This window comes from Suillus paluster (genome assembly GCF_016628075.1).
Source record: "Suillus paluster strain FC165 chromosome Unknown EDB91scaffold_29, whole genome shotgun sequence".
Taxonomy (NCBI): domain Eukaryota; kingdom Fungi; phylum Basidiomycota; class Agaricomycetes; order Boletales; family Suillaceae; genus Suillus; species Suillus paluster.
This window is the reverse complement of record NW_024537589.1, coordinates 190,836-217,154: the sequence shown is the minus strand read 5'-3', so window position 1 is coordinate 217,154 and position 26,319 is coordinate 190,836. Positions and strand designations below refer to the sequence as shown.

Here is a 26,319-nt window from a genome sequence, read left to right as displayed (position 1 = left end):
TGCGTAGTCATTACAGTGAGGACACACATGTAAAATGATGATTGTCATCGGCCCTTTATAGACAGACCATTGACGAATGAAGATACTATTAGTTACCACTAAATCGTGCACACCACATCTCGTGCAATCACATGGAATTCGTAGGGCATTCTTTACTATTTCGAATAGAAGTAATAGTTTGGAGATTTGTAATAGAAAAAGTGGTTTTGAGGGTGCACTAGATGTGGGGATGCACGGACTGGTGGTCACTAATAGTATGTAGTCATTCCTTCTTCCTAATACTATCATCGGGAACTTACAAGGATGTCCGACGTAGGTGTACAACGACAATTTAAAAAAAAAAAAAAAAAAAAAAAAAGTATGGGGCTCTGTCCAAGTTACACGCCTTGCATTATGAAAAGCCTACTATCTGGAACGTTTGAGGGACGTGCTTTTGGCGTGAGTGTCACGGACAATATTCTCTTCTGACTTGGAAGAAGTGTACACATTACTTATCCACATATCTTTCCAGACACGGGTTGGACGAAAATATTTCGGCGATACCATGATAATTCTACGGGAATGAGATTACCCCAAGCCCATCGATAATCATCACTACAGACCTTGAATAGAATCCACGATGTCATCCAAAGCTCTTGTAGATTGTTTAGTTGCTGTACCAGTGATACCGAGTTTATAATATTTACCTGTGTTTTCCAGCTGATGGATCCTTCGGAGCTTGATTGTCTGGGTACCATCTACGGCATAACTCCTGGATGGCATAAGTTGTCAAATATCGTCATTGAAAGATATCGCACTTTGATTGATGACACATCTTGGGAAACTTGCATCGGCCGCTGTCTTCATGATGAAAGAGGAGATGGACTCACCAATAATCCTGCCATAACATCTAATGAACTCTTTGCATGCGTGAGAGGACGGATTGTTTACCGGTAATGAAGCCAGTCAATGACTTCTGGCATCTCCTCCACCAAAAATGATCGGTCTGCATGGACTGAGTTTCCGGCCAGAACAGCAGTCCGTTGTTGTGGTACCCATTTCTTGATATACTCCAAAACGGCTTTTGCAACGTACTCTCTCGTGTGAGGCGAAGTCTTACATGCTTGAGTTAGACCAGACTAAACGTTTATTTCGCTAAATGTTAAGTAAGTACACTCGGTTATACAATGACGACGAGCCTTTCCATGTTGCATTCTGCACCACTCATCCATACTGACCGTTCTCAGTATTCAGTGGTGTGCTGTATTACTATGGAAGGCTCACGAATTCAGAACAGTCTCGTCAGTCCTGATAACGAACTGGATACCTCGTTCATCGACGAGCTCCAGGTTACCATTTGTGATCAATACCTAGACGTAATCATGGATTTCAATAACTGCTAGCAGCGTTGATTATTCTGAAGTGCTCACTGCAATTTCCAAGATCTTATCCCTTCTAGGATCGAGTCCAGTCATTTCGCAGTCAATCCAAACCATGGGACCTGAGTCGAAATTGAGTGGCGTCTGGGGCGACATTATTCTAAGCGAGCGGAACTGGGGGTTTTGAAGAGAACTTGGTGAGAGACGTCGAAGTACTAGACGTGGCTGTGTTATTCGTCGAAGCATACAAATGTTGAACGCAAGTTGAGCGTTGAACGTTGAACAAGTAAATTCATGTAAATAATGTCAATATTGGCTTTTGTCCCTCACTGTGGTCACCACCGCCCAACTACTGCCCGACTCGACTCGATTCTTTTTGTACGTCAGAAGTGACTGGAATCGTACACTTAGCGCACAACTTGGTTAAAAATTGAACAACGGCATACAAGCCTGAGCCTCGGATCCTGCAACAAGTGACTTGCAACGTACATCACACACTTGTGATAACGAAGGCAATGCTTTATTCCGACTTTAGGCGACTAGTATATCTTGCGTCTGCGACCTCGCAATGTTGTTCTTTCAGATTTGGAATATTCATTATTCCCGGTAGACAAGGTCAGATATAGCATCGTATCAGCGCCCATCCTGATGCCTTCCTGATTTGACGTATGTATTGTTGTCTCCCAAGTGCCCATCATGTGCAACAAGCGTACATAACTAGGCTGATATATAGGCTCCGCGATTGCTATGGTCTCCATCACTTTGCCGTTTCCGCCCACTGCATTCTCCCGATGCCACTCGATCTCGCAGACATCACTGTGAATGTCCTGACAGGCAGAGTTATCAAGACGAAGCAAATCGCCAACGGACATTGCGCAGAGGTATGGAAGGGTACCTACACAATCGGAGGTCAACAAGTCATTGTACGCTGTGGTGATGGTAATCGATTCATGCATACAATGTATCTTACGCACACTCGTTGCAGGTAGCCGTGAAGGTTATGAGATCAACATTGTTTCTTGACAATCAAACTGCAGAGCAAACATTACGGGTAAATCATCTTACATCACAAGTCAAATTTTGTCATTCAATCAAATATTTCCAGCGGCTCCTGCGAGAAACAGGAGTATGGAGTACATGTATTCATCCTCACTTGGCCCCGTTTATAGGCATATATTATGAGATCGTGCGAGGGTACCGCGTCCCATGTTTGATATCTCCATTCTATGAGAACAAAACCATCATGCAATACCTGGAAAAAAATACAAACGTTGTGCGGATGGACTTGGTACACTTTTCACTTCACTGAACTTCGTACCGCGTTTACGATTGGCAGGGTAGCTTCGCCAATTTATTTCTGGATTGGCTTATTTGCATGGCCGAGCCATTGTTCATGGGGACCTCAAACCTGTCTGGCACACATTTTCTACATGCGGAATCGTAACTGACGTGACTCTCTTCGCAGACAAATATTCTCATCGACGACACAGGCAATGCCGTATTAGCGGACTTTGGACACTCGCGAGTCCTTGAGGCTTCTGGATTCACGACGAGCACATTGACCATAGCTGGCACGTTCCGCTACATGGCGCCCGAGTTGATGGTACCTGCGACCCCAGATATAACACCAACACCAACACTAGCATCAGACGTCTGGGCAGCAGGGATGACGGGCCTGGAGGTGCGTTCGCAGACCAAAATATTGTGACCCGGGCGCTGGATTTTGATTGTATGCTTAGATTCTCTCCAGTAAGATTCCATATGTGGAACTAAAAACGGACAGCCATCTAGTCGCAGCTATGGTGGCTAACAAATTACCCAACAAGGCACACTACCCTCTAGTTCGCCACGGTGCATGGTCAGCATTTGAGCATTGTTGGAAAAAGGACCCAAGTGAACGACCGGATGTGCAGCGATTGAATGATTACTTAGATCAGCAATATGGACATGAGTCAAAGAGGTCTACTAGAATTCGCGGTTGAATCTATAAATCTATAAAGTAATTCTATAAAGTAAGGGAGAACGGTATGGGGGAAACCGTGAGAGACGCGTATTCCGCGTATTCCGGCAGTTTCGGTTGCGTCGGTTGCGTCGGTTGTTTGAATCCCTTCTCCCTTGGAGCGCTGAAAAAGGGAATGCCATGTGGTTCTGTCAAGCGGAGTTTGAATTTTGCGCAAACCTTCGTCCGTTAGTATGTAAGGGTTGACTGATTTGGCAGGTGGCTCCAACAACAATGATGTATATGTACTGTAATTGTGTATAAATATAAATGTAGCCACAATAGGATATAGGATAGAAAAAGAACACCAAGCAAATAGAAAAATATGAAAAATGCGAAAATGCGAAAATGTGAAAGTGTGAAAATGCAAAAATGCAAAAATATAAAGATGGGAAAAATGGGCAATGGGTAAACATGGGAATGGGAAGATAGAGAATGGAGAAATGGGGTGAATAGGGAGATGGGAGGATGGGAGGATGACAGGGGGACGGGAGGACAATGAGAGGATGAGAGGATAAGAGGACAAGACTACAGGAGGACAAGATGATGGGAGGATAATGGGAGGACAATAGGAGGATGGGAGATGGGAGGACATGACAATGGGACACAGGACAATGGGACAATGGGACATGGGACAATGGGACATGGGACACAGGACACGGGACACGGGACATGGGACATGGGACACGGGACACGGGACACGGGACATGGGACATGGGACACGGGACACGGGACACGGGACACGGGACATGGGACACGGGACATGGGACACGGGACAAGATAATTGGGAGGAAGTGTATGAATCAATAGCATGACACAAACAGTTTGACTGAAGGTTACCTGGGACACTGGCTTGCATCCCGCTGGCCGAGGCACGAGGCCACGGGATCGCAAGCCAGTGTCCCAGGTAACCTTCAGTCAAACTGTTTGTGCAACATCTCATAACTAAAACAAAACTATATAATATTTTTTTAAATGTAAGATGTAAGAATTTACTTATTTCACACAAGTAAATAATATGTAGACACAGTGAGACAAGGCACCGAAGGTGCCTCCAGCAGAGCACGAAGTGCTCTGCTTGCTTCCTGTGCCGAAGGCACAACGGGCTTGGGCTAGTCTATAAAGTAAGGGAGAATGGTATGGGGGAAACCGTGAGAGACGCGTATTCCGCGTATTCCGGCAGTGTCGGTTGTTTTGGTTGCGTCGGTAAGGTCGCTGAAAAGAGGATCCCATGTGGTTCTGTCAAGCGGAGTTTGAATTTGCAAAAACCGTTGTCCCTTACTATACGAGCTCACTGTCCAAACGTGGGAATTTGTAAAAATTGAGCCACAATGGGATTGGCAAGTGCTCACTGGCCCTCCATTTTGCACAACAACAATGAATTTTATATGTACTGCAACTGTGAATACATAATAAATAGTAAAAATTGAAGGACAACAAGGGATTTTGGGATTTTTGTGGGGAAAAGAGAAAAGAGAACACCAAGCAAGTAGAAAAATGTGAAAAATGCAAAATGCAAAAATGTGAAAATGCAAAATTGCGAAAATATAAAGATGGGAAAATTTGGCAATGGGTAAACAGAGGAATGGGAAGATGGAGAATGGAGAAATGGGGTGAATAGGAAGATGGGAGGATGGGAGGACAAGAGGAGGACAAGGGGACACAATGGGAGGATGAGAGGGCTACAGGAGGATAAGAGGATGGGAGGACAAGAGGAGGACAGGACAATGGGACATGGGACAATGGGACACGGGAGAACAGGACAACAGGACACAGGACATGGGACATGGGACACGGGAGAACGGGAGAACAGGACACGGGACATGGGACACAGGACAATGGGACACGGGAGAACAGGACAACGGGACATGGGACACAGGACAATGGGACACGGGACAACGAGACACGGGACATGGGACAATGGGACAACAGGACACGGGACAACAAGACATGGGACAATGGGACATGGGACAAGATAATTGGGAGGAAGTGTATGAGTCAATAGCATGACACAAACAGTTTGACTGAAGGTTACCTGGGACACTAGCTTGCATCCCGCTGGCCGAGGCACGAGGCCACGGGATCGCAAGCCAGTGTCCCAGGTAACCTTCAGTCAAACTGTTTGTGCAACATCCCATAACTAAAACAAAACTATATAATATTTTTAAAATGTAAGATGTAAGAAATGATTGATTTCACACAACTAAATAATATGTAGACACAAAGTGCAGACTCAGTGACAGACAGGGAATATGAATACATCCCTCAAGAGTTCCTTCACACTCTCAACCCATCAGGGTTCCCTCTGCACAGACTGGAGGTGAAGAAAGGAGTGCCTCTGATGCTCCTGCACAACTTGGACCCCACACAGGGACTGTATAATGGGACTCGGATGATCCTGGTGGATTGGAACACAAGAATTCTCAAGTGTCAAATTCTCAAAGAGGGCAACAATCAAGTGGATGGTCAAGATCAAGACACTGTGCTGATTCCTCAGATGAATATGGAGGCCAGTGATGATGAGAACCCCATTCCTCTGAAGCATCGACAATTCCCTGTGCGACTTGCATTTGCAATGACTATCAACAAGGCTCAAGGTCAGAGTGTCAAGTGGGTTGGTCTAAATTTGAGGACACCTGTGTTCAGTCATGGACAGCTGTATGTGGGTTTGTCTCGGTGCACTCACCCATCAAGAGTATTTGTGGTTTTCCCTGAAGATGAAGAAGAGAGAAAGACAAGCAATATAGTATACACAGAGGTGGTTAGAAGACTGATTGAAGATTGATGTACAATAGATTGTATAAATGTGTATTTGTATATGACAAAGATTTATTTATTGAAATTGTATTGAGGACTATGTTGAAATGATAAAGACTGGAGGGGCCAACGGCCCCTCCAGCAGAGCACGAAGTGCTCTGCTTGCTTCCTGTGCCGAAGGCACAACGGGCTTGGACTCGTCTATAAAGTAAGGGAGAACGGTATGGGGGAAGGGGTGGGACGATTTGGGCATTTCCGCGTAGCGCACATGGTGTCGGTAGGCCTCGCCAGCGTCAGCTGGCGAAGGTTAGATACGGTTATTTCGCTAAGGTGGCTGAAAAAAGCATCCCACGTGGTTCTGTCAACCGGAGTTTGAATTTCCGAAAACCATTGTCCCCTACTATACGAGCTCGCTGTCCAAAATTGGGAATTTGTAAAAATTGAGCCACAATGGGATACACCAAGCAAATAGAAAAATGCGAAAATGCGAAAATGAAAAATGGGATTGGCAGGTGCTCACTGGCCCTCCATTTTGCACAACAACAATGATTTTATGTGTACTGTAACTGTGATACATGATGATAAATAGTAAAAATTGAAGGACAAAGGGATTTTGGGATTTTTTTGGGGAAAAGAGAAAAGAGAATACCAAGCCAGTAGAAAAATGTGAAAAATGCGAAAATATAAAAATGGCAAAAATTGGCAATGGGTAAACAGGAGAATGGAAAGATGGAGAATGGAGAAATGGTAGGCAACAGCAGGACTGGAGAACAATGGGAGAATGTGGGGAGAATGGGAGGATGAGAGGACAGGACAACAGGAGGACAACAGGATGGGAGGACAACAGGAGGACAATGGGAGGATGGGAGATGGGAGGACAGGACAACAGGACATGGGACAATGGACATGGGACATGGGACATGGAACAATGGAACATGGAACAACGGGACACGGGACACGGGACACAGGACACAGGACATGGGACAATAGGACATGGGACAATGGGACAGTGGGACATGGGACAATGGGACATGGGACAACAGGACAACAGGACAACAGGACAATGGGACACAGGACAACGGGACAAACAACAGGACAACAGGACAACAGGACAGTGGGACAGTGGGACACAGAACCATGGGACATGGGACACAGGACACGGGACACAGGACATGGGAGATAGGAAATCAAATAATTGGGAGGAAGTGTATGAGTCAATAGCATGATACAAACAGTTTGACTGAAGGTTACCTGGGACACTGGCTTGCATCCCGCTGGCCGAGGCACGAGGCCACGGGATTGCAAGCCAGTGTCCCAGGTAACCTTCAGTCAAACTGTTTGTGCAACATCCCATAACTAAAACAAAACTATATAATATTTTTAAAATGTAAGATGTAAGAATTTATTTATTTCACACAAGTAAATAATATGTAGACACAGTGAGACAAGGCACCAAAGGTGCCTCCAGCAGAGCACGAAGTGCTCTGCTTGCTTCCTGTGCCGAAGGCACAACGGGCTTGGACTCGTCTATAAAGTAAGGGAGAAGGGTGTGGGAACGTCTCTAAAAAGCAAGGGAGAAGGGTGTGGGAACGCAGCCACCCACACATGGATGCCACGTTTCGTCGCATGGATGCCATGTTTTTTCGCTAAGGTCGCTGAAAAGAGCGATGCCATGTGGTTCTGTCAAGCGGAGTTTCAATTTCCGAAAACCGTCGTCCGTTACTATACCGTCCGAATTGGGTCATATGTACATTTCGCTCGATTTGGCAATCTCACGTGGTTTTTTTTTCAGCACCGACTGCACCAGACGCGACGCAACGCAACGCAACACAACACTGCTCTACCATTCCAGCAGCTCCCAATCACCTGCCGTCGCTTCTGATCACCTGCCATCACCTCTCACCATCAGCTATTAAATCCTGCTGCCTCTCAGTGCCCTCAACACTTCACCATGGCCATTTCCAGCACTTCCCCAGCACCTGATACTGGCTCGGACGCGTTTTTGGCCGCGTCACGTGACGCGGAGCTCCCTGTCACACCGGGTCACGTCACCATGTGAGTTTTTCGGTGTCTGTTTTTGTCTGATCACACAATTTACAGCAGCTATTCCCAGTGCTTCCTCAGCACCTGATGCTGGCTCGGGCGCATTATCACGTGACACTCCGGTCATGCTGGGTCATGTCACGAGGTGAGTTTTTCTCTCTCTCTCTCTTTGTCTGATTGTGTATTTATGGTAGCTACAAGGCAGGAGCCCAGACCTACTGTCGACTGGAATGCCAGGCTTCTGCAGGGCTTTGATGCAAGTTTTGCTGCCCGCCTGCAGCAACGTCATCAGCCAGCCTGTCAACATGCTGGCCCCACCTCCCACCTCCACAACTCCTTCAGTACCCCCTCCTTCTGAGTTGTCGGCACCTGCTGTGACTGACTGGTCTGCTGAACTCTGTCGCCGCTGGTCCGAGAGTCACATCACGCGTCTTGAACGGAGACGACTCAACAACCCGTATGCTAAGGTCACCACTTGGCAAGAGAATTGCAATGCTATGGATCAGACAATCCATGACCTCCGACGATATAACGTGAAGTTGGCAAAGAACATCATGTGGTGGGAAGAGCAACATGAGCAAGACCTCAAGAATGATGATAGGGATGTGGATACCTTCTGCTCTCAGTTGGAGGAGGCACGTAAGCATCGAAAGCATCGCAGGGTGGTGGATGCTTGGCGAAAGCACCTCTTTGAGCAAAAGAAGGGAAAAAGTCGGGAGGAGCGTCGGCATTTGGATGAGCTACGCAGGGAGGGCCCTCCACCTGGCTGGGAGCCTTCTGAATAGTTTTTTGTGTTAGAGTTGTTCCTATAATATGATTTGATTTCTGATTGGATGGGAGTGATGTATGAAATGGGTGATGTGACATTATTGGAGCGGTGGGAGGATGGGAGGATGGGAAATGAGAGATGGGAGATGGGAGACGGGAGACGGGAGATGGGAGATGGGACACGGGAGACAGGAGACAGGAGACGGGACACGGGAGATGGGACACGGGACACGGGACACGGGACACGGGACACGGGACATGGGACACGGGACACGGGACACGGGACACGGGACACGGGACACGGGACACGGGACACGGGACATGGGACACAGGACATGGGACACAGGACAAGATAATTGGGAGGAAGTGTATGAGTCAATAGCATGACACAAACAGTTTGACTGAAGGTTACCTGGGACACAGGCTTGCGATCCCGTGGCCTCGTGCCTCGGCCAGCGGGATGCAAGCCAGTGTCCCAGGTAACCTTCAGTCAAACTGTTTGTGCAACATCTCATAATAACTAAAACAAAACTATATAATGTAAGATGGAAGAAATTCTTGATTTGTTATAATTAAATAATATGTAGATACATTGAGGCAAGGCACCTTTGGTGCCTCCAGCAGAGTGCAAAGCACTCTGCTTGCTTCCTGTGCTGAAGGCACAACGGGCTTGGACTCATCATAATATTATGGGAGACCGGTTTTGTGGCTGTGTGTGGGAGACGCGTAGCTCGCTAAAGGCCACATGGGAATGCTTAGCTCGCTTAACCTCGATTTAGAAATTTCGCGTGGTTCTGTCAATCGGAGTTTCAATTTCAAAAAACCGTTCTCCCTTACTATACGACCTCACTGTCCAAAATTGGTTAAGCCACAACAAGGGGAGGAACACCAAGCAAATAGAAAAATGTGAAAAATGCGAAAAATGCGAAAATATAAAGATAGGAAAAATGGGCAATGGGTAAACATGGGAATGGGAAGGTGGAGAATGGAGAAATGGGAGGAGGAGGACAGGAGGATGGGAGAATGGGAGAACAGGAGAACGGGAGAACGGGAGATAGGAAAGCAGAAAATAGGACAGAGACACGGGAGAATTTTTTGGGAAGGGCAAGACTGAAGTTTACCTGGGACACTGGCTTGCATCCCGCTGGCCGAGGTACGAGGCCACGGGATTGCAAGCCAGTGTCCCAGGTAAACTTCAGTCTTGCCCTTCCCAAAAAATTCTCCCGTGTCCTCTGTCCTCAGAACTAAAATAAAAGTATATAGTATTTTGTAAATGTAATATGTAGACATGTGCCGAAGGCACAACGGGTGTGGGCTAGTACATAAATGTTTGTCTTGTGGTACGTCTAGACTGTGCATATGCACTACATTAATATTGGTACGCGTGCACGTAATCGTGTTACGTCAACACGTCAAACTTTTGATGGAAAGACCCTGATGACTAGCTACTCTTCCGAATCGCTCTTGCTTTGATCCTTCAACGAGCTTGCGTGTGTCGGTTTAAATAAAGTACTTTCATTATGGGTAGAGAATCAGACGATGCAATCCCTCAAGAATATCCATACCTTTGGTCCAAGGAGTCAAGCATAGCTTTACCAGACTTTTTGACGAAGGTAAGATCACGGCAATGACTGTCAAGCTCTTGTTGTCTTATAACGCGTACATGTGTTCTGCCAGTATAAACCATCCATGGTCCAGAACGACGGCACAAAACCGGTGAGCTTGCCTACTGTAATCTTTTACTCACTTTATGTAACCTGGTGTTCATGAAGTGGATATGGGTTGAGGGAACCAAACCAAGCCCGGATACACCTAGTGCAGCAGCTGCCATCAGCGAAGCTGCAGCACTGCGTACGTTGCATCGATAGAGTACTCCGGCTCACTGACAAACTCTACTTTAGTGAAGGAAGTGTCGCAGAGAGTTGAAGACATTAAGGCAGGTAATCAGTCTTATTTAATGTTCCTTGTATAACTGTATTGCAGAATGATGATTCAATCCCTATGCGCTCCAGCAAAAAGACAGGAGCGAAGAGCAAGAAGGAAGTTCGTGAGAAGGTAGTTCATTTTTCGTAGTCAAGACATGTGTGCTCAAAGGTTTCATAGGTACAAGCAGATGCTACCGAGAAACTGAAGGAAATATCCATCAAGCACAACTATGTTTGCGGAAAGTGGTCAGTATCCCTAATTTATGCCTTGTCAGCGACCGGAAATGATTTGTGAACAGGTTGATATTCGCTTCTGCAGACAAAGTGGACGCAATATGGTCCAAAATTGCTAGTAAGCTAGACTTTCTTTTGATAACAACCTCTCGCTAAGTCCTCCAAGCATCTCTTGCCTCTGGCGTTCTTGCGTCGACCTGCGCATTTCTGACGAAAGTAGCCACATCACCAGCGAACGAGACACCAAATCATCAACACGTCATCTGTCTCTATGTTCCAGATGTTTGCGACAAAGCTGCTGTCACGGATGTTTGTGTCGTTACTTTTATGCTAATTTTCGAGTGTTGACTCTTGAATCTCCGAGCAGGTAATGAAAGTTCTCTTGAGATACCACGGCGTCAATCTCAGTGGCGTAAAATCGGATCTATACACAGGATTAGGCAAGCGTCAAAATGAGTTGTTGAAACCACTTGACAATGATTTCGTGTTCAGGTCTCGATAGCAAACACTCAAGCGGAATTCCATCAACAGTATGTCTCGTACAACTTGAAGATGATACATGTCTGAGAATTGGATCAGGTTTGGAAAAATACTGCACTGCTCGCAGATTCTGAGATCAAGGCAAGTGTTTAGCCACGACGAGCTTATGCAACCGTTGCTTACTCGCCTCCCGTGCAGGACCTCAAAGATGCCTATTTCTCGGAGCTGAATGTTGCTTCAACTCCTGCAGCGAAATCGGAAGAAAAGAAAGGGAAGTCTCTCGCCGATACAAAGAAAAAACCCATTCCCAAGAAGAAAGTCCAAGAAGACGATCCCTTCGCATCTGAGGATGAGGCTGATGCTCAAGAAGCGGAACGGAAGCAAAATGTTCAAGCAAAGACGAAATCGGCAAAGAGATCCCAATCAAGCGTTATGGATGCGGACGCAGACGAGAGTGACAAGCCGAAAACGAAGAAGAAGAAGAGTACACGGTGACTGTTTCAAATATTGTGGTTATTTCTTCCTTTTTGTGGTCCCGTGTTGACTCGACTTGTGTATACTATTTGTCGCTCCCAATGTTTCTTCGAACCAGTTCGAACCGCAGACTGTCATTGCATGCATCAAGTGTCAGCCCACGGGTATTTCCGTCGCGGTCTCCCGTGACGACAATCAGGGTGCGCCCTCGAAACTGTGCTGTACTTGTTCCGCGTTAACTCTCCACGTGTACGGAGTAGATACGGCTCATGCACCATGCAGCGAGCTTTATATGAACATCAGTTACGGCATGACTCATCTGCATGCTAGAGCGAACACAGCGAATCGCGATCAAGCCTTCAAATTTATTCCAACAGGAGCCGACGGACTCGCCTTGGACGCCATCGGTGCTGCTTATCGCTGAGAATTCTATCATCATCCTAGGGTAGCTGTCGGATCCTGAATGAGAGAATTTCTAAAGCCAGATCCACGAATTGTCCTCGATGATCTCGAGGCATTCAGATCTTCCATGCTCTATCAATCACGATGGACATCAGAAGCCTTCATATCCGCTTCGAGATCAATCTGTACGTCTCTTCATCCCTGCCCCCGCACACGTCAAGAGCATATATTCTGCCCTATTTTGGCACATCTTCCCTCCGGGCCACACTTCCACTTTACCTTTCACCTAAACCTACAACTACATGTGGAACTCTTGGAGCTCCCAGCACGATTCCAGGCTTGAGCAGAGAAGAATTTGCGGCCTGCTCAACAAACTGAACGTGACAAACTTCGACTCTGTCGCTACTAAGCTGATCGAGCGTCTTGCAAATTGTAGACGGCGCGGCGGCATAGAGACCATCGAAGCCTTTGCTGGTTCAATTACACTACGTGCAGTTGAGGACCCCCAACGTTCCTCCCTCTATGCCTATCTATGCCGAAGAGTTGACAGAGAGCTTGAGATGGAGGACAGGCGGTGGACATGGCTCAACGATGGCACACGCCAATCATCGCACCCGTCATTCGCCAGTATTCTCGTTGGCATTTGTGAATGTAGATTCACCCAAGCCCTTGATGAGCGGACAGCACAGCTGCTCCCCTTGATTGAATTCATAGGGGATTTATTACTGGATGGTGTTTTGCCCATCGCCGACATTCAAGACCTGGTGGACCAGCTCTTCACCCTGGCGGAACAAGGTCAGGAGGACAGTGCCATCGCACTGAGTAGGCTCTGCCGCAGAGTTGTTCGAGAATCAGAAGGAGTGAACATTCTGGAGCAATTAGGTGCTTCGGGAAGCATTGAGAGAGTGCTGGAGGAAGATATCATCACGCCAAAAGCTCGGTACCTTCTGATGGTGAGTTGTCGGATAATGCTGTCGATTCGCTCGCTCATATTTTCTTTCAAGGCTGTGGTGGACTTGTTCCACCAGGAGCCTGTAGATGTGTTTGATTCGGCTGGGCTTAGAAACGAGATTTACAATCTTGGTAACGACGAGCAGGAGGTCTCATCAGAACTCGATTCGGCGCCAACAGATGTTGGTGATTCACTTCCTTCGGAGACAACTGCCTGTGAGTCGGATGACCAAGCCGAGGTTTCCAAGGTGGACGAGAAGCAGTGAGAAGATGGTGGTCATGACTCATCCCGCATTCATTCCACCCCTCAAGGTCATTGAACGGCTTTGGACATCAGATTGAACGGAGATACTACAGATACAAATGAAGATGGATATGTGGCGAGGAAAAAATGACACAAACATAAAGATACCGAAATGCTTTCATTCAGTGGGAACCTGCTTCTGTCTCTTGGCTTGCGAGTCTTGTTCTTCATCTGCTACACGAGGCCGCTTTTTCCCTTTGCTCTTTTTCGTCTTGCGACGACCCTTGCCTAATCCATCTGCCCCACTATCAGAGTCATCTACATCCTCTGGATGAGGCTTGTATGTAGCTGAGTCTGCACCTTGACGTTTGCTCCGCTTCCGTTTCAGGATGTGGGTCGATAGCTGCGAACCTTTCGATGGATCTTGAGGAAAATTAGTATCCCCTTCTATGTCTGCACGTATTCCTTCATCGGAAACGGATTCCTTCCGTCGACGTTTTAGTTCGGGAGGACTGCCTTCTTCATCGGACGGCTCTTCACCTGACGCTGAGAATAGAGAAGATGTGTACTTGTACAGCTGCGCCTCAGACCAGGACGATCCAAACGACGTCGCGATTGATCCTGTGGTGGAGACGGGTGGCCGCGAGATCGATGTCACCGGTGAACGGCGCGACGCCACTGAAACTTGTGGCGAGTTGACGGCACTCTGCGACATGGATGTGCCAAGCTTCGACCCTGCGGTTGATTTTCGACCCTTCTTCTTGTATTGTGCTTCCTCCCCGGGTTGGAGCAGATAGAACACCTCATTTTCTCGAATCAGGTCCACTCCGACTAGTTGCCGCAAAATGCCGACGAGATACGGATTGAAGTCCAAGGCTTCGATATTGCCCACCAAGCGAGGGTAATCCTCATAAGTTGCGGGACCATGATCCTGTATCTCCTCTTCGTCCATCAACTCCTTGTCACTAAGAGAGCAACCGGGCACCACAAAATATACTCTTGGCCCGCCTTCCTCTTTAGGTAAACTGACTTTATGGAATCGACAGTTAGAGCGAGTGACAGGTGAACTTGTAGATGCTGCAAGACGCTGAACGTTGGAAGAGGGAGCACGGGTCACAGCTGAAACTGAAGAAAGATCAATTTGGCCGACGTGGTCATGGGAAGGCTCCGGGGATGCCGTCTTGACATCGTGAGTCCGAACTGGCACAGGAGGTGGAGGTGGCGGTCGATGGGTGTGATGCATAGCACCATGTGCATGGAAGAGCGGCGGTGGAATTGGAGAGTGTTGAATCGAAGAGGAATCACTTGGAGCGGTGGAGATGATAGATGACGCCCGTGACCCGTGAGCGCTGGTTAATTGGAGGATCTTGGCAGCGGTGCTAGTGCCAGAGCTTACTGATCCATGATCGCTACCACTATCTTTAACGTCGAGGAGCTTCCGCTTCCGGCCGCGAGCAGGCACACTCTGCTCTGCTTTGTGATTCCCCCGAGATTTCTTACGTCCATCTGAGACCCTGCTTGACATCGAACGAGTGAGACGATTCGAAGGTTGTACTGATGACGTTCTTTTCCGCTTCGAAGGCTTTGTTTGAGATTCTTGGTCCTCAGCATCTCCAGACCTTTCAGGTTCATGAACATCAAGAGACTCGTGCGCAGTGTCCGGGACATTAGTGAAGTGTTCCCTGTGAATCCGATGAGTAAAAATCGGATATTCGCAGATAATGGCGCACAATCCACTTTTGGAAACAGCGTCTTCCTGATTGTCGTCTTGGCCTTCTTCAGGAACGGATACCGGTGGTACCTGACCGTTAAATGCCACTGATTGGAAGGGATCTTGTTCTGACAGAGGACTCAGTAAGGGGGAGGAGTCCACGAGTCTGAGGACGTCTGTGGGAAGAGCTTCAGCTGATGCTACTAGAGCTTCTTCGGGGTGAGCATCATCTAATAGAGCCCCTTGAATTACTGCTGTCGGCGCGGTGCTTCCGACCGTCTCCTCAACTTCCTCAGATTCTAGCGAATCTACTGTGGTGTCCTCCACTACTGAATGGTGTCCAGTGTCATGGTTTGTTGGTGGTTGATCGCTTTTGGTCACCGCATCATCATCATCGGCAGACAAAGGATGGGATACATCAAGCTGCGTAGCTTCCGCAAGCTCAGAAATACCATCTTCTTGGTCACCAGTGGATGTTTCGGCTGAACTTGGTTCGGTGACTACGACGTTTTCGGAGGCATAGATCATGGCTGTGTCAATTTCAGCTTGCGACTCTTCGGCTAGGGCATTCGCGACGGAGGCTAAAACATCATCAAAGGATGGGAGCGGTGTGCCAAAGACGTCACTTGTATCCACACTAGTCGACTCGCCACTAGGCGTGAAAAGACCACTTGGACCGCTGCTGCCTTCGGATGGCGACACCCGACGAGAGAAGGCATGCAACATTGACGTAGAGACCGAAACTGAGACTGGCGTGGGTTGGCCTGGTGTAGAGTGCGGGCTAATGATGATGTGAGGGGTGCTTGGGAGTTTGATCAAACGTGGAGGAGTCTGTTGCGGATGCTTGGTCCCAGAAGAAACGATAGGGTCAGATACAGAAGGATCACAAAATATGGGCATTGGGAAGGTCGAGGCATTGTGATTATCAGATGAGGATAATTCCGCAGAAGCAGACTTTGGCGTTACAGGAACAGTCTCCACCAGTACGTCGACTGGGACAGCGACCTCTAGCTCTGGCTCCTGTAGAATATACGAAGTTTAGATGACGAAAGGCATTTCGAGGTTAGACCCACCATCGAGGCTTCTGCAGTAAGAGGTTCCTCAACTACATATTCACCATCGAGATCAGGCACTTCCCCAGCGAAAGATGCTACTTCAATCCCTTCGCTCACCCCACGAGAAATAGGGGGAGTAGTTTCCCTCTCCACAACAATGCAAATGGGCTCGGCGTCAGGTTTATCAGATTGTTCCTCAGGAGAGTCACCGAATGCGGAAGTAGGCGCAGCAGAAGAAAGGGGAGACTGTTCGACACTCTCCGAGGCTATATTCTCATATTGATTTTGAGTTTCCGTGGCAGGGGTCAGTTCGATTGAGGTAAATGATTCTGTCGTAGCACCTGGGTGCTGCGACTGTAGTCCCGTATCCCCAGGCTCCAATGCCACCATTGGCGCTGTAATGTCGCCTGTTGCAGCAGCACTCAGTGAGGAGATTTGCGGTTGATCTGTAAAGTCACCCACCAACTTCCTCAACGCCTTGAGACGTCACATCTCCACCAATAAACTCAGCAGCGACCATGCCGCTAATGTCAGCCAGTGTAATCTCGATTTGTTCGGTCACGTTTGCCGGGGATTCCTCCCCGCAATTGAGAAGATCAAAGAAATTATCCACCGCGGCACGTTCATCAGCATTCAGCTGAGTTTCCAAAGAAAGCGGGTATTGACCGGCTTCCGGGGCCTGGATATCATCTTCCTCGACAACTTCCTCGCCCAGTCCGTCCCGGTCGTTGCTCTGTTCATCCTGTCCCCGCTGATGAACCTCGTCATTATACCCAAGATCGCTCGTTCCTAGTGGAATAGGACCTTCCGGGGCTTCCTCACTTCCATCTTCTTCCTCCGCGTCGACATCAATGACGTCATCGAGCACCTCTTCAATGTCGTCGAACCCCGCGCTTGGAGAAGAAGTTTCGAGACATCCAGCGCGGTTAGCAAACTTCCCATGAGGGAACGCGGGAGGCCAATTCCAGTCAAGGTGTTCAATTGGTTTGGGGTAGGCCTGGAGAGCAGACATTGAACCGCTATGGAATCCATTAAATGAAGATGCGAATATCACTGAATGAGAAAGTTTTTAGTATAAATATGATATGAAATATGGTGCATGTACAAACTTTGCTGCTCATCTTGAGACATGTTGTCCGCGTCTCGATATAAATGGTCAATAATATTTTCAGGCTCTTCATGCTCTTCGTGAGTTCCCCGCACATTGGAGAGCTGGTAATCATCCACACGACTACAACTGGAGCGCACCTCGACAGGGGAGGACGGAGGGGGGCTCGAATCAGGCAGTGCCTCGTCGGCCACGTCCACATTGACTACAGCGGGTTCTGTCTTAAACGCCCCAGAAGGAGACTCGCCATCCTGTAGCGTATATGTATCAACGTGTGCGTCATGCACGGGGGTGAGACTAGACGGGGAGACGCCGTTCAGCTGATCTTGTGCACTAAAATCGCCGCCAGCGTAGAAGTCCTCTGCGTATGTCTGTGGGCCCTGCCATGGATCAGGAAGATCCAGAGGGAGAGATGGTTGACGCTGCGTATTAGATGGAGGGAAATCTTGATTAAAAAGGTCGATTAGCGCATGGTGGATGTTTGGTATAGCATGGACTACCTTCGACTGCTGCGTCAAGTTGGTCTTCCTGTTCATCCACGACGGCACCATTAGGACGTAGTTGATCTTCTACCTCATCAGGAGGTAATTGAGGAGGTCGGGCATGCTGTCCGACACCGTATCGTGTTTCGTGTACAGAAGCCCGAGTACCTTCTTCCTCATCCGAGCCAATCTCAATAATGTCCGGACTCTCCTCCCTAGAAAACATTTCCTCCACCTCATCTTTCTCGACTGGGGATTCGATAGGGCAGGGGCGGTCATTTACGGTCCAATGCCCAGCTTGGTCATGACCGTCATAAACCTCACTTCCCTCATCAGCATCGAAGCCCTCTACTTCCCTATCAAAGTACTCTTCATATTCTTCCTCACTCTCAGAACCTGACTCTGAGTCGGAAAGCAATTCAATCGGATTCTGCTGAGCACCAAGACCAGGGCCCTCTCGCGGGTCTTTGGCCTTTCCTTTGGCGCGTCTGCTCTGGATATCAGCAAACGAATCCTCGAAGGACTGATCTTGGAATGTTTCCTCGGCAGCGGCATTAACATCCATTGGCTGATATTCGTCAAGGGCAGCATCCTCCTCAGTCTCCTCACCGAGTGCTCTGCGCAGAGCGCTCGTAATCCCACCAATCCATTCGTCAAACTCTGGTTTGGTGAATTTATCGTACGGGTTGTGAATAGGCCGTCTCAGCGACTTGGGATTGGTCGAGGCGGGCGTAGTGTGTGGTGCGTGTAGGATAGGAAACTGGCGAGCGCCAGCTAGTCGACATTATTGTGGGTCACTGTGAAAACGACCGACTCGCGAGACAGAAATTGACTACTTCAATATTTGTGAAATGAAAAGACGAAGAGGAACGCGTCTTGTCACGAGCAAAGGATGAAACAACACGAAACAACATGGAGCGTGGCATTTTGAACTCAGCGACACTTTCACTCTACATTGAGCTAACATTGAATATCGACCACCAACCTGAGAGCCGTACAAGAAATGGTGAGCATGATAATGAACGATTGGGATGTTGAAGAGTTCTTATGTGAGTCATAACAGTCTCAGTAATGTGATTCACGGGCCGGGTCAGTTATATTTCAACATTGCACATCGGATAGAGCAGCAGCTCGCTCGCAGCATGTGTAAAGTGTTCGAACACGTGCACTTGCACGGTGCACACATTAATATTGCGACTATTATTCTCGCACACCGCATGAAAAATGATTAGGTGCTCATGGTACCCGAGGATGTGGATGACATCAGCTCCGCGGTCGGGAGATCTGTTGAACGGAGGCCGACAATGTTTTATAGACCGGTAACTCAGTCTCCGTTCCGAGCTACCGAAGCTGAGGAAGAATCCCGCATGAGAACTTATTCAATCGAAAGTTGGGTGCGCACAGCAGTGCGTACTATGTTAGTAGAACAAATACAGCAATCCATCGACGATCCAGTGGCTATGGGATAAGTCGAAGTGTCCTCACAAAGCCGGGGCCGAGCAAATAGATACCAAGTAAGTAAGTATTTGTGGCCTGAGTTGTCGAAAAAGTAAACCCTCAGGGTTCGCATGCTCGACGCAGCGCGAGAATAGGTTCTGATTAGATTGGATTGAATCTCCCGGGATGCGATCTTGAATCAAAACTGAGCGCTAATCATTAATCGTCCGATAAGGTCGATTTGCTCCTCGCTGGCAGTACTTAGTAGCTGGGAAGACCTTTGAGTTGCGAGTTGTGAGTGTGCTGACTCAGTGATCAGACACCCGTCCTTGGGCGCGGAGAGTAAACTGGGTCCAAACTCACGCGCGCTGCGCACAGGCAAATACTTAACCCCCGGATAGCGCTCAGGCGTTTTGGGCCTAGCCTACGACGGTAAACACGATTTGAATTCACTCGAAAAACTGTGCATGCCCACACCCGTGAAACTGGGATCAAGGAGGGGCAGCAAGGTGTGGGATTATAAGCTTCAGAAAGGAGGTTATGGTTGCGCGAGAGCGATGTGTAAACATAGGGTGACATGAGGGGAACGAGGAATCTGAGGTAAAATATCACTATGCAAGACTGATAAAAAAAGAGTATAAATGCTTGCATGTGCTCCAGGACAACTGCAAGCGTAGCCCCATGGACTTGGCATCTGAAAGAGAAACGGAACATTAGGCTCAGATAGTGGTCAGACACCAGTAGGTTAGCAACGCCGATTGGATATAATAACGAACAAGACATCATGGCACCAAGGCAAGATTCTTGCAAGTACCTATGTAGCCTTTTCACTCAATCCCACAGATAAGGGCTGGAGGGGCTGATGTACTTAATTCGACATTCTGGATGCAATTACAGCTGACTAGATTGATTGTGTGAAACAGGTACCTGTGTGCAGGATGTACAGATGATCGATATACGCAGTTCCAATCAAAGGGTACGCACTGAATCAACAAAGTGCGGTAGCAGCACTGTACATCACTAATAAAGTGACCGTAGATGTATTTTGGGTCTTAAAAGTATCATGAACCAGGAGCCCCTTGATCAGGAAGCCGTTCAATGGCATAGCGTCTGCTGACGATATACATTAGCGGCACACCAGGAATCTGTCGTATACGCCTCCGGAGTTCTCGATCGCAAGTAGCGACTATATAGCACTTGTGAGCAGTGACACGCTGCACCAAGCAGTCATCTGCGTATGTCCCAGTGTGGCTGCAGTTCAATCGCTCGAATCGTGGATCTCGAGCAACACTGATGAAAAAGCAAATGAATACGCCGACACCATAAGAAAAATTACCCTACCGAAGTGCCACACGATATCGGTGACCGAGCTTCTCCAATTCAGCCATAACGCAGTCCGTAACACAGGGTATGCCTGTCGATATTATTGTCAACAATGTACCTGATAATGCAACAGGACCACAAACATTTTGCATATAAACAGTCCATCATCCCACTGACTAATTCAAGTTTATTCTGTAGGCTGAAATTTATGAAGTTTGTATCAATCAAGACTCGATATGGTGGCACAAGTTCTGTGTTGTGCGCAAGGAACATGGACGATGCGACCTGTGGTCTGAAATGTATGTGTTACTAGCGGTTGGACATCCTATAGCTTACTCTGAAGACTCACACTCGACGAACCGCCTTGGCTTTCTCTTCTTCTTCTTTCCTCTTCTGCTTCAATTGGTTCTCTTTTCTGCATTGAAGAATTCAGCGACAAAGCGGAGTGGCCGGTTAGGCAACGCACAATCTGGCATCATTGGGGTTCAAGAGGCGTTTGACGGCAGCAAACTTTCTGGTCTTTTTTGCCTTTCCCTAATCAGAATAGTCATTAAAGAAGGACGTTCGCAAGTTACAAAGTGCGCTTGCCATGCTTTGAATGCACCGACTTGAAGCTCGAGTACTTTTTAGATCGACCTGTCGAGATTCGACTCGGACGGTAAACGGTATTTGCTGAGTCAGCAACAACATCTCTGAATCTTCAACCAGGCTCAAGTTTCAAGCAGTCAGCCGTATTCTCAGAGAAATAAAGCCTTCTGTCTCTGAGAGACAGATAGATGCACTTTGGCAGTTTATGCAATGTAGGGCCATCTAGTTCGCATGTCCGCTCGATATTCGTGCACACCGATGACTACTTTCCCCCAGAAGCGGTTCCGTGTTCGAGGATATTGAGAGATGTCGAGGCACTGTGACTGTCCGACATATGTAGTTCGCTATAAAGTATGATCGCTGTAAATCGATCATTGCAGATCTACATACGGATTTGTTGCATTCAATGAACACCGGAGTCATCGCCCTGGACCAGAATCTGCACAACCCGTTCAAAGTCTGCCTGGGTGAGTCCCAGCCCTGCTGATCTGTGTTCTATAGGGACTATCGGAAGCCTCACTTGGATCATTTTAGTGACGACGATCAACCAATTAGCGTTTCCATTGGACTCACAATGTGCACAGTGCGTGCGACTGTGACTGCGATAACTTGCCAAATTCCCAGTGGCGAGGACTTCTAGGGTCAGGGACTTCCATCCGCGGCTTGACTGCCTAAACGCCTAAAATATCGACCCCATTTCACAAATGGTTGCGTCGGTGCCTGTTATCATCAGATAAGATAGTTGCTCACTCCTTCCATTCGCAGACGTCAATCTGTGTGTATGTGAACTTCTGCTCGAAAACACCAGGTTGCGCTTGGTTGGTAGTACACCGACTGCGCGTGCGAGCGTAGATATCGGACGGAACATGCATCTAAATTTCTCAATCGTCCTACGACCTAATGTTAAATATCCGGGCTTCCAACTTTCTTTCCCAAAAACCGGAGTGGAGACCACCAGAACTTCAACAGTTCCTCTAGACCCTCTTCTTAGTATTAACTTCTCCAGTCGACCATGTTGGCCAACGATTCATACAGCACTGCATCCACAAGTGTTGAGGTGTGTGTTGGACTTGGTTTCCATTATCGCAAGCTCACAACATAAAAAGCTGGGATGTGTTCCAGACGATACTACTGGCTTGGAGCGCATAATGCTTGCGGCTCAAGGCGATTTACAGAGACTACTGAGGTAATGATCCATTTTCTTCCGCCGCACTGAGTCATGCATTAATATTTCTCCTCTTCAGCTCATATTTTGCTCGCCCTATCTTTATCGAACTTATCTATGCGCACTGCTCTTCTCGTCTTGAGCCAGCATGTCCAGAGAAACCCATCACACAATCACGACAGGTACATCTCGTATGTGCGTCACGCACCGTCTGCGTTGCGACATCTACTGTTACCATCACGTCTCCCGAGTGCGAACGCCTATTTCTTGACGAAAAGTTCCCAATCGGGCAGACCTTCCGACGCCTTAACCGTACTCCGAAGTTTAGTCTCCTCAGTGTAGAGACGCAAGCAATCGGTGGACAGCGTGAACTTCGGAGAACGTATAAGCTGGAAACCGAGGGCTTTGTTGCAGAAATCTTGGAAGTATTTCCGGACAGAGACATGTTCGTCCGTGGCGAGGCATGGTTGATGGAGCGGAGGGCTGACTTAGACACCACTTGCACCATCTCGACAGAAAAGCCTGAGTGGCTATCCGTACGCAAGGGAAATGTTGTTCATTAGGGCTCGAGAAACCTCCATACATTACTTGTAAAACATTTCGCCGTCATACCGTACGTGTATAATTTTATCTCGTCTGTTCAGACTACGAAAGAAAATTTTGTATATTAGGATTCACTAGACCCCCGTGGATTTTTGTCTTTCATTCGCGAGCTGTGTTTGCGATTTTTATATATTCGTCACTGGGTCACTTCCACAATTCACATAATCGATTGACTGGCACCGCACCCATATTAAATATTGATAGACACCGCTCCCTCACCTAAGACCTTTGTTCAAGTTGCCCAATCAGGCGTAAGATTTGAGTGTTCCCAGCACACATTGGTTAATTGAATAGATGTCAGGCTGGCGCTGAGAATATAACGTTTGTCATATATGTGTGCAATTAAATTTCCTGACGGCTCGACTTTTCTAAATCTTCCTACGTACAGAAAGGCCACGAAGACATTAAGACAGGACGGATGTCCATCCTGTCCTCGATAAGACGCACTTGATTTCAGGGACCCGTAGAATAGACCTCTGCGAGGACGCCAGTACCATTACCCGTACTTTCACTCATGTGTAGCCCCGAACGTGTCGGTATCTTAAGATGATCGTAGTGAGCTCAGGAGTCGGCATATATAGAACCACAATTCCTGTCCTTCAGCGAGACCAAATGAGTGCTTGCGTTCAAGAAGAAAACGCCTGGTGACTCCTCTCTTGCTCTCGAAGACGACGTCTGAGCGAAGAAGACCGAAATCACTAAGGAAATACGCAATGTACATCACTTTGGCTGATTGGATCCGTAATTTTGATACGCGGGTGGCGGCATGTCCGGTGTCAAACTGTATGCTACACCTTCATAGACCTTCATTCACAAGCCTTGAAGCTTGACGCCATGGCCGCACATTTCTGTTTGATGTCCGTATTTGTGCGAATCGGCCCACCACAATTGATAGCTCACCTCCCATTCAATGATACTGTTTGCATTCGACATTAGGTTCGCATGTTCGTATAGCTGAGGATGGTTTAACAATACGGTAAAATAAGTTCGTGTACTTGATTCGTTGACTGGTGACCTGCTTGTGTAGATATTTTTCGTTTTTAACATGGAATGAAAAAAAAACAGAGTCACAGCGCTGGACAGGGCCGTGTGGCTCGACCCCGGCTCGTCGCCCAAAGACGCAGCGAGCAAGGCAAAGTTGAGGCAAAGGCTAGCTATTTATCACTGAACACCGTCAGAGGTGCTGTTGACTGCGGGCTGTCTACGTGCTGACTAAGACATTGGAAATGCCGAGAGACCCCAAGTCCATTGATTATCACGCTGGACCCGGTATCAAGCACTAAGTTAAATCTGGTTCATCAAACGTAGCTAGCTGGATACTGTATACATGTGGGACGAGAAACTACATGTGAAATAGAATCGAACGTAACAGCGGGGTATAGCGACGGGCGTCAGCGATTTCAAATGTAAAGGTTGCATGGAACAAATATGTACTATGTTGGGCTGGTCAACTGTCCGTCACGATGCGCGGTTGCAACGCACTCGAAATTTCAATTGCCAGTGCAATGTTTCGCGACGGAATGATTGGGAGGCCTTCGAGACACGGTTTGCGAGGGGACGGACGAAGACCGGTCAGATTCTGAGGCCGGATCAGTAGAAGTAGAAGTGGGTGTGAATATGACTTCTGTCTGAATCTGTCATACTGATTCTAGCGGTGCCGCAGTACTTGTTCGGTTCTCACTGGCTGTCACTCGTAAATGAGAAGTGTATTACTTTCACAAAACAAAATGACAGTTCCCTGGTCCTCGGGAGGTAAGAAATTGCTGAACTTCAAGAGTGGCGCTAGTTTCACAAAGGGGTTGGTTGCGCAACTAAAGAGGTTGAAGCGAGGGCCTATATTTCTGGATCGGTGCTGATTTCAATCAGCTTCCGCCAATCACAACTTGGACCTGGACTTAGCGCCGAGGCAGTTACTACCGTATTGAGTATATACTAGTACAAATATGGCGTCAGTGAAGGCGCGCACCCAACGTAAAGGTCGTGTTCTCACGTGCGCGATTTGTCGAGTTGATAAGGTTATCCACAAACCGCCAAGTTGACATGGCAGATTCTCAAGTTGACAACACTTCGCTTATCACACTGCCTGATCAATGGCTCTGCCCGACTCCAGGTACATTAATTCAGGTTGCATTGCAGAAGGAGTTCATTTCATCGCCCTCCGACGTGTCGCACTGTGGGAGTCCGAGAGCCTTATAAGCCTAGGCGTCCTTGATCAAGTTGTTCACTCCTTTTTTCATCCACCCTTTGTAAAGCACGCATCCAATGATCAGCAAGGACTCATTTAATAGTACCTGCACCAACGTGGAGGTAGTACTCCTATCCTTCACATATTTGGGCGCCTCTGAACCGTGACCTTCAACAGTTGTCATGCATCCCCAAGGATACCAGTGGCATTGAGCGCATTATGCTCGCTGCTCAAGGTGACCTGCAGCGACTTCTGAGGTACGTTAAATTTTTTGGGACTCCATCATGTGTCCTCATCGATGAATGCCTATTCGCAGCTCATTTTTTGCTCGGCCCATATTTATTGAGCTCGTATATGCCAATGGCTTGCCACGGGCGAGACCGGCATCGCCTGAGCATCCTATAACCCAGTCACGGCAGGTACATCTCGTCTGTGCTTCTCAAATCGTCTGCACTGCTACATCGAACGTTACCATCACAAACCCCGATTTCGAACGTCTATTCCTGGACGACAAATACCCCATTGGCCAAACATTCCGCATGATGCAACGCAACCCACAATTTTCCCTCCTTGACGTCCAGACACAGGTCGTCGGTGGCAAGCGAGAACTCAGCAGGGTGTATACGCTTGAGACGGAAGGTTTCCTATGCGAGATCCTCGAAGTGTTCCCTGATAGGGACATGTTCGTTCGCGGAGAGGCATGGTTTTCTGAGAGCAAGCTCGAGCTTGAAAACAGTTGTTCTGTGAAGAGTCAGGATATCAAGCCCTTGTGGCTTCCTGTCAGCAAGGGTAACACTGTCCACTAGGGACTTGCTTAGACACATGGCTTTCTTCACTATTGTCATACTATTACGATATTTGGCTTGTTTCGAGGTGCTTGCGCCTCCTGTACATATATATACTTCATAAAATACCTACGACTGCTAGCATACATTTTCATAACTTGGATAAATTTACACATTTCTCAACTCGATGTATATAGTAGCCACCCGCTTGCAATTTTTGAATACTCATTCTTCCCCGAAAG

General features: G+C 47.8%; 9 protein-coding genes across 9 annotated transcripts; 6 read left to right on the top strand and 3 right to left on the bottom strand.

Annotated features, from left to right (window-relative positions):
• Nucleotides 1–491: 491 nt before the first annotated feature.
• Nucleotides 492–1,514, bottom strand: EDB91DRAFT_1054047 (ribonuclease H-like domain-containing protein; the record flags this gene model as incomplete). The annotated part of the gene is made up of 8 exons (XM_041313798.1): nt 492–553; nt 603–634; nt 687–751; nt 798–840; nt 931–1,102; nt 1,154–1,212; nt 1,264–1,349; nt 1,410–1,514. 8 exons carry the CDS (start codon nt 1,512–1,514, stop codon nt 492–494), a joined length of 624 nt encoding a protein of 207 aa, XP_041176717.1.
• Nucleotides 1,515–1,681: 167 nt separating this feature from the next.
• Nucleotides 1,682–3,409, top strand: EDB91DRAFT_1136252 (kinase-like domain-containing protein). The gene is made up of 6 exons (XM_041318830.1): nt 1,682–2,281; nt 2,344–2,409; nt 2,464–2,646; nt 2,700–2,768; nt 2,824–3,039; nt 3,098–3,409. The coding sequence occupies exons 1-6, from the start codon at nt 2,027–2,029 to the stop codon at nt 3,338–3,340; spliced, it is 1,032 nt and encodes a 343-aa protein (XP_041176716.1). The 5' UTR covers nt 1,682–2,026; the 3' UTR covers nt 3,341–3,409.
• A 4,656-nt stretch (nt 3,410–8,065) lies between these two features.
• On the top strand, nt 8,066–10,039 carry EDB91DRAFT_1082481 (uncharacterized protein; the record flags this gene model as incomplete). The annotated part of the gene is made up of 7 exons (XM_041315493.1): nt 8,066–8,169; nt 8,228–8,302; nt 8,438–8,941; nt 9,033–9,291; nt 9,333–9,404; nt 9,528–9,636; nt 9,864–10,039. The coding sequence occupies 7 exons, from the start codon at nt 8,066–8,068 to the stop codon at nt 10,037–10,039; spliced, it is 1,299 nt and encodes a 432-aa protein (XP_041176715.1).
• Nucleotides 10,040–10,445: 406 nt separating this feature from the next.
• On the top strand, nt 10,446–12,059 carry EDB91DRAFT_1237589 (translation initiation factor eIF 4e-like domain-containing protein; the record flags this gene model as incomplete). Its single annotated transcript, XM_041321600.1, has 12 exons — nt 10,446–10,538; nt 10,603–10,641; nt 10,698–10,776; nt 10,827–10,861; nt 10,909–10,980; nt 11,029–11,096; nt 11,150–11,202; nt 11,251–11,393; nt 11,452–11,524; nt 11,577–11,614; nt 11,664–11,705; nt 11,763–12,059. 12 exons carry the CDS (start codon nt 10,446–10,448, stop codon nt 12,057–12,059), a joined length of 1,032 nt encoding a protein of 343 aa, XP_041176714.1.
• A 683-nt stretch (nt 12,060–12,742) lies between these two features.
• Nucleotides 12,743–13,657, top strand: EDB91DRAFT_1054083 (uncharacterized protein; the record flags this gene model as incomplete). Its single annotated transcript, XM_041313802.1, has 2 exons — nt 12,743–13,393; nt 13,445–13,657. The coding sequence occupies 2 exons, from the start codon at nt 12,743–12,745 to the stop codon at nt 13,655–13,657; spliced, it is 864 nt and encodes a 287-aa protein (XP_041176713.1).
• Nucleotides 13,658–13,735: 78 nt separating this feature from the next.
• EDB91DRAFT_394546 (uncharacterized protein) lies at nt 13,736–18,670 on the bottom strand. Its single transcript, XM_041327106.1, has 6 exons — nt 18,010–18,670; nt 17,511–17,954; nt 16,864–17,454; nt 16,420–16,808; nt 15,366–16,366; nt 13,736–15,317 (listed from the first exon to the last, which is right to left on the bottom strand). The coding sequence occupies exons 1-6, from the start codon at nt 18,554–18,556 to the stop codon at nt 13,814–13,816; spliced, it is 4,476 nt and encodes a 1,491-aa protein (XP_041176712.1). The 5' UTR covers nt 18,557–18,670; the 3' UTR covers nt 13,736–13,813.
• Nucleotides 18,671–20,351: 1,681 nt separating this feature from the next.
• EDB91DRAFT_394391 (Fcf1-domain-containing protein) lies at nt 20,352–21,823 on the bottom strand. The gene is made up of 6 exons (XM_041327105.1): nt 21,340–21,823; nt 21,218–21,285; nt 21,101–21,166; nt 20,895–21,043; nt 20,770–20,842; nt 20,352–20,718 (listed from the first exon to the last, which is right to left on the bottom strand). The coding sequence occupies exons 1-6, from the start codon at nt 21,439–21,441 to the stop codon at nt 20,490–20,492; spliced, it is 687 nt and encodes a 228-aa protein (XP_041176711.1). The 5' UTR covers nt 21,442–21,823; the 3' UTR covers nt 20,352–20,489.
• Nucleotides 21,824–21,909: 86 nt separating this feature from the next.
• EDB91DRAFT_1136215 (uncharacterized protein) lies at nt 21,910–23,414 on the top strand. The gene is made up of 3 exons (XM_041318829.1): nt 21,910–22,396; nt 22,446–22,525; nt 22,584–23,414. The coding sequence occupies exons 1-3, from the start codon at nt 22,352–22,354 to the stop codon at nt 23,065–23,067; spliced, it is 609 nt and encodes a 202-aa protein (XP_041176710.1). The 5' UTR covers nt 21,910–22,351; the 3' UTR covers nt 23,068–23,414.
• A 1,705-nt stretch (nt 23,415–25,119) lies between these two features.
• Nucleotides 25,120–26,319, top strand: EDB91DRAFT_1223545 (uncharacterized protein). Its single transcript, XM_041320938.1, has 3 exons — nt 25,120–25,414; nt 25,470–25,549; nt 25,609–26,319. The coding sequence occupies exons 1-3, from the start codon at nt 25,370–25,372 to the stop codon at nt 26,096–26,098; spliced, it is 615 nt and encodes a 204-aa protein (XP_041176709.1). The 5' UTR covers nt 25,120–25,369; the 3' UTR covers nt 26,099–26,319.

Coding starts and splice junctions, on each gene's coding strand:
- EDB91DRAFT_1136215 (XM_041318829.1), top strand. CDS start 22,352: ATGTTGGCCAACGATTCATACAGCACTGCATCCACAAGTGTTGAG. Junction 22,397..22,445: donor CTGCATCCACAAGTGTTGAG/GTGTGTGTTGGA, acceptor CAACATAAAAAG/CTGGGATGTGTTCCAGACGA. Junction 22,526..22,583: donor GATTTACAGAGACTACTGAG/GTAATGATCCAT, acceptor TCTCCTCTTCAG/CTCATATTTTGCTCGCCCTA.
- EDB91DRAFT_394391 (XM_041327105.1), bottom strand. CDS start 21,441: ATGTTGTTGCTGACTCAGCAAATACCGTTTACCGTCCGAGTCGAATCT. Junction 21,286..21,339: donor GTCGGTGCATTCAAAGCATG/GCAAGCGCACTT, acceptor TATTCTGATTAG/GGAAAGGCAAAAAAGACCAG. Junction 21,167..21,217: donor AACCCCAATGATGCCAGATT/GTGCGTTGCCTA, acceptor TCTTCAATGCAG/AAAAGAGAACCAATTGAAGC.
- EDB91DRAFT_1223545 (XM_041320938.1), top strand. CDS start 25,370: ATGATCAGCAAGGACTCATTTAATAGTACCTGCACCAACGTGGAG. Junction 25,415..25,469: donor GTACCTGCACCAACGTGGAG/GTAGTACTCCTA, acceptor GACCTTCAACAG/TTGTCATGCATCCCCAAGGA. Junction 25,550..25,608: donor GACCTGCAGCGACTTCTGAG/GTACGTTAAATT, acceptor GCCTATTCGCAG/CTCATTTTTTGCTCGGCCCA.
- EDB91DRAFT_1136252 (XM_041318830.1), top strand. CDS start 2,027: ATGTATTGTTGTCTCCCAAGTGCCCATCATGTGCAACAAGCGTACATA. Junction 2,282..2,343: donor TCGGAGGTCAACAAGTCATT/GTACGCTGTGGT, acceptor CACTCGTTGCAG/GTAGCCGTGAAGGTTATGAG. Junction 2,410..2,463: donor CTGCAGAGCAAACATTACGG/GTAAATCATCTT, acceptor AAATATTTCCAG/CGGCTCCTGCGAGAAACAGG.
- EDB91DRAFT_394546 (XM_041327106.1), bottom strand. CDS start 18,556: ATGGATGTTAATGCCGCTGCCGAGGAAACATTCCAAGATCAGTCCTTC. Junction 16,809..16,863: donor TCAAGGCGTTGAGGAAGTTG/GTGGGTGACTTT, acceptor CTGCTGCAACAG/GCGACATTACAGCGCCAATG. Junction 15,318..15,365: donor GCTGTTTCCAAAAGTGGATT/GTGCGCCATTAT, acceptor TCGGATTCACAG/GGAACACTTCACTAATGTCC.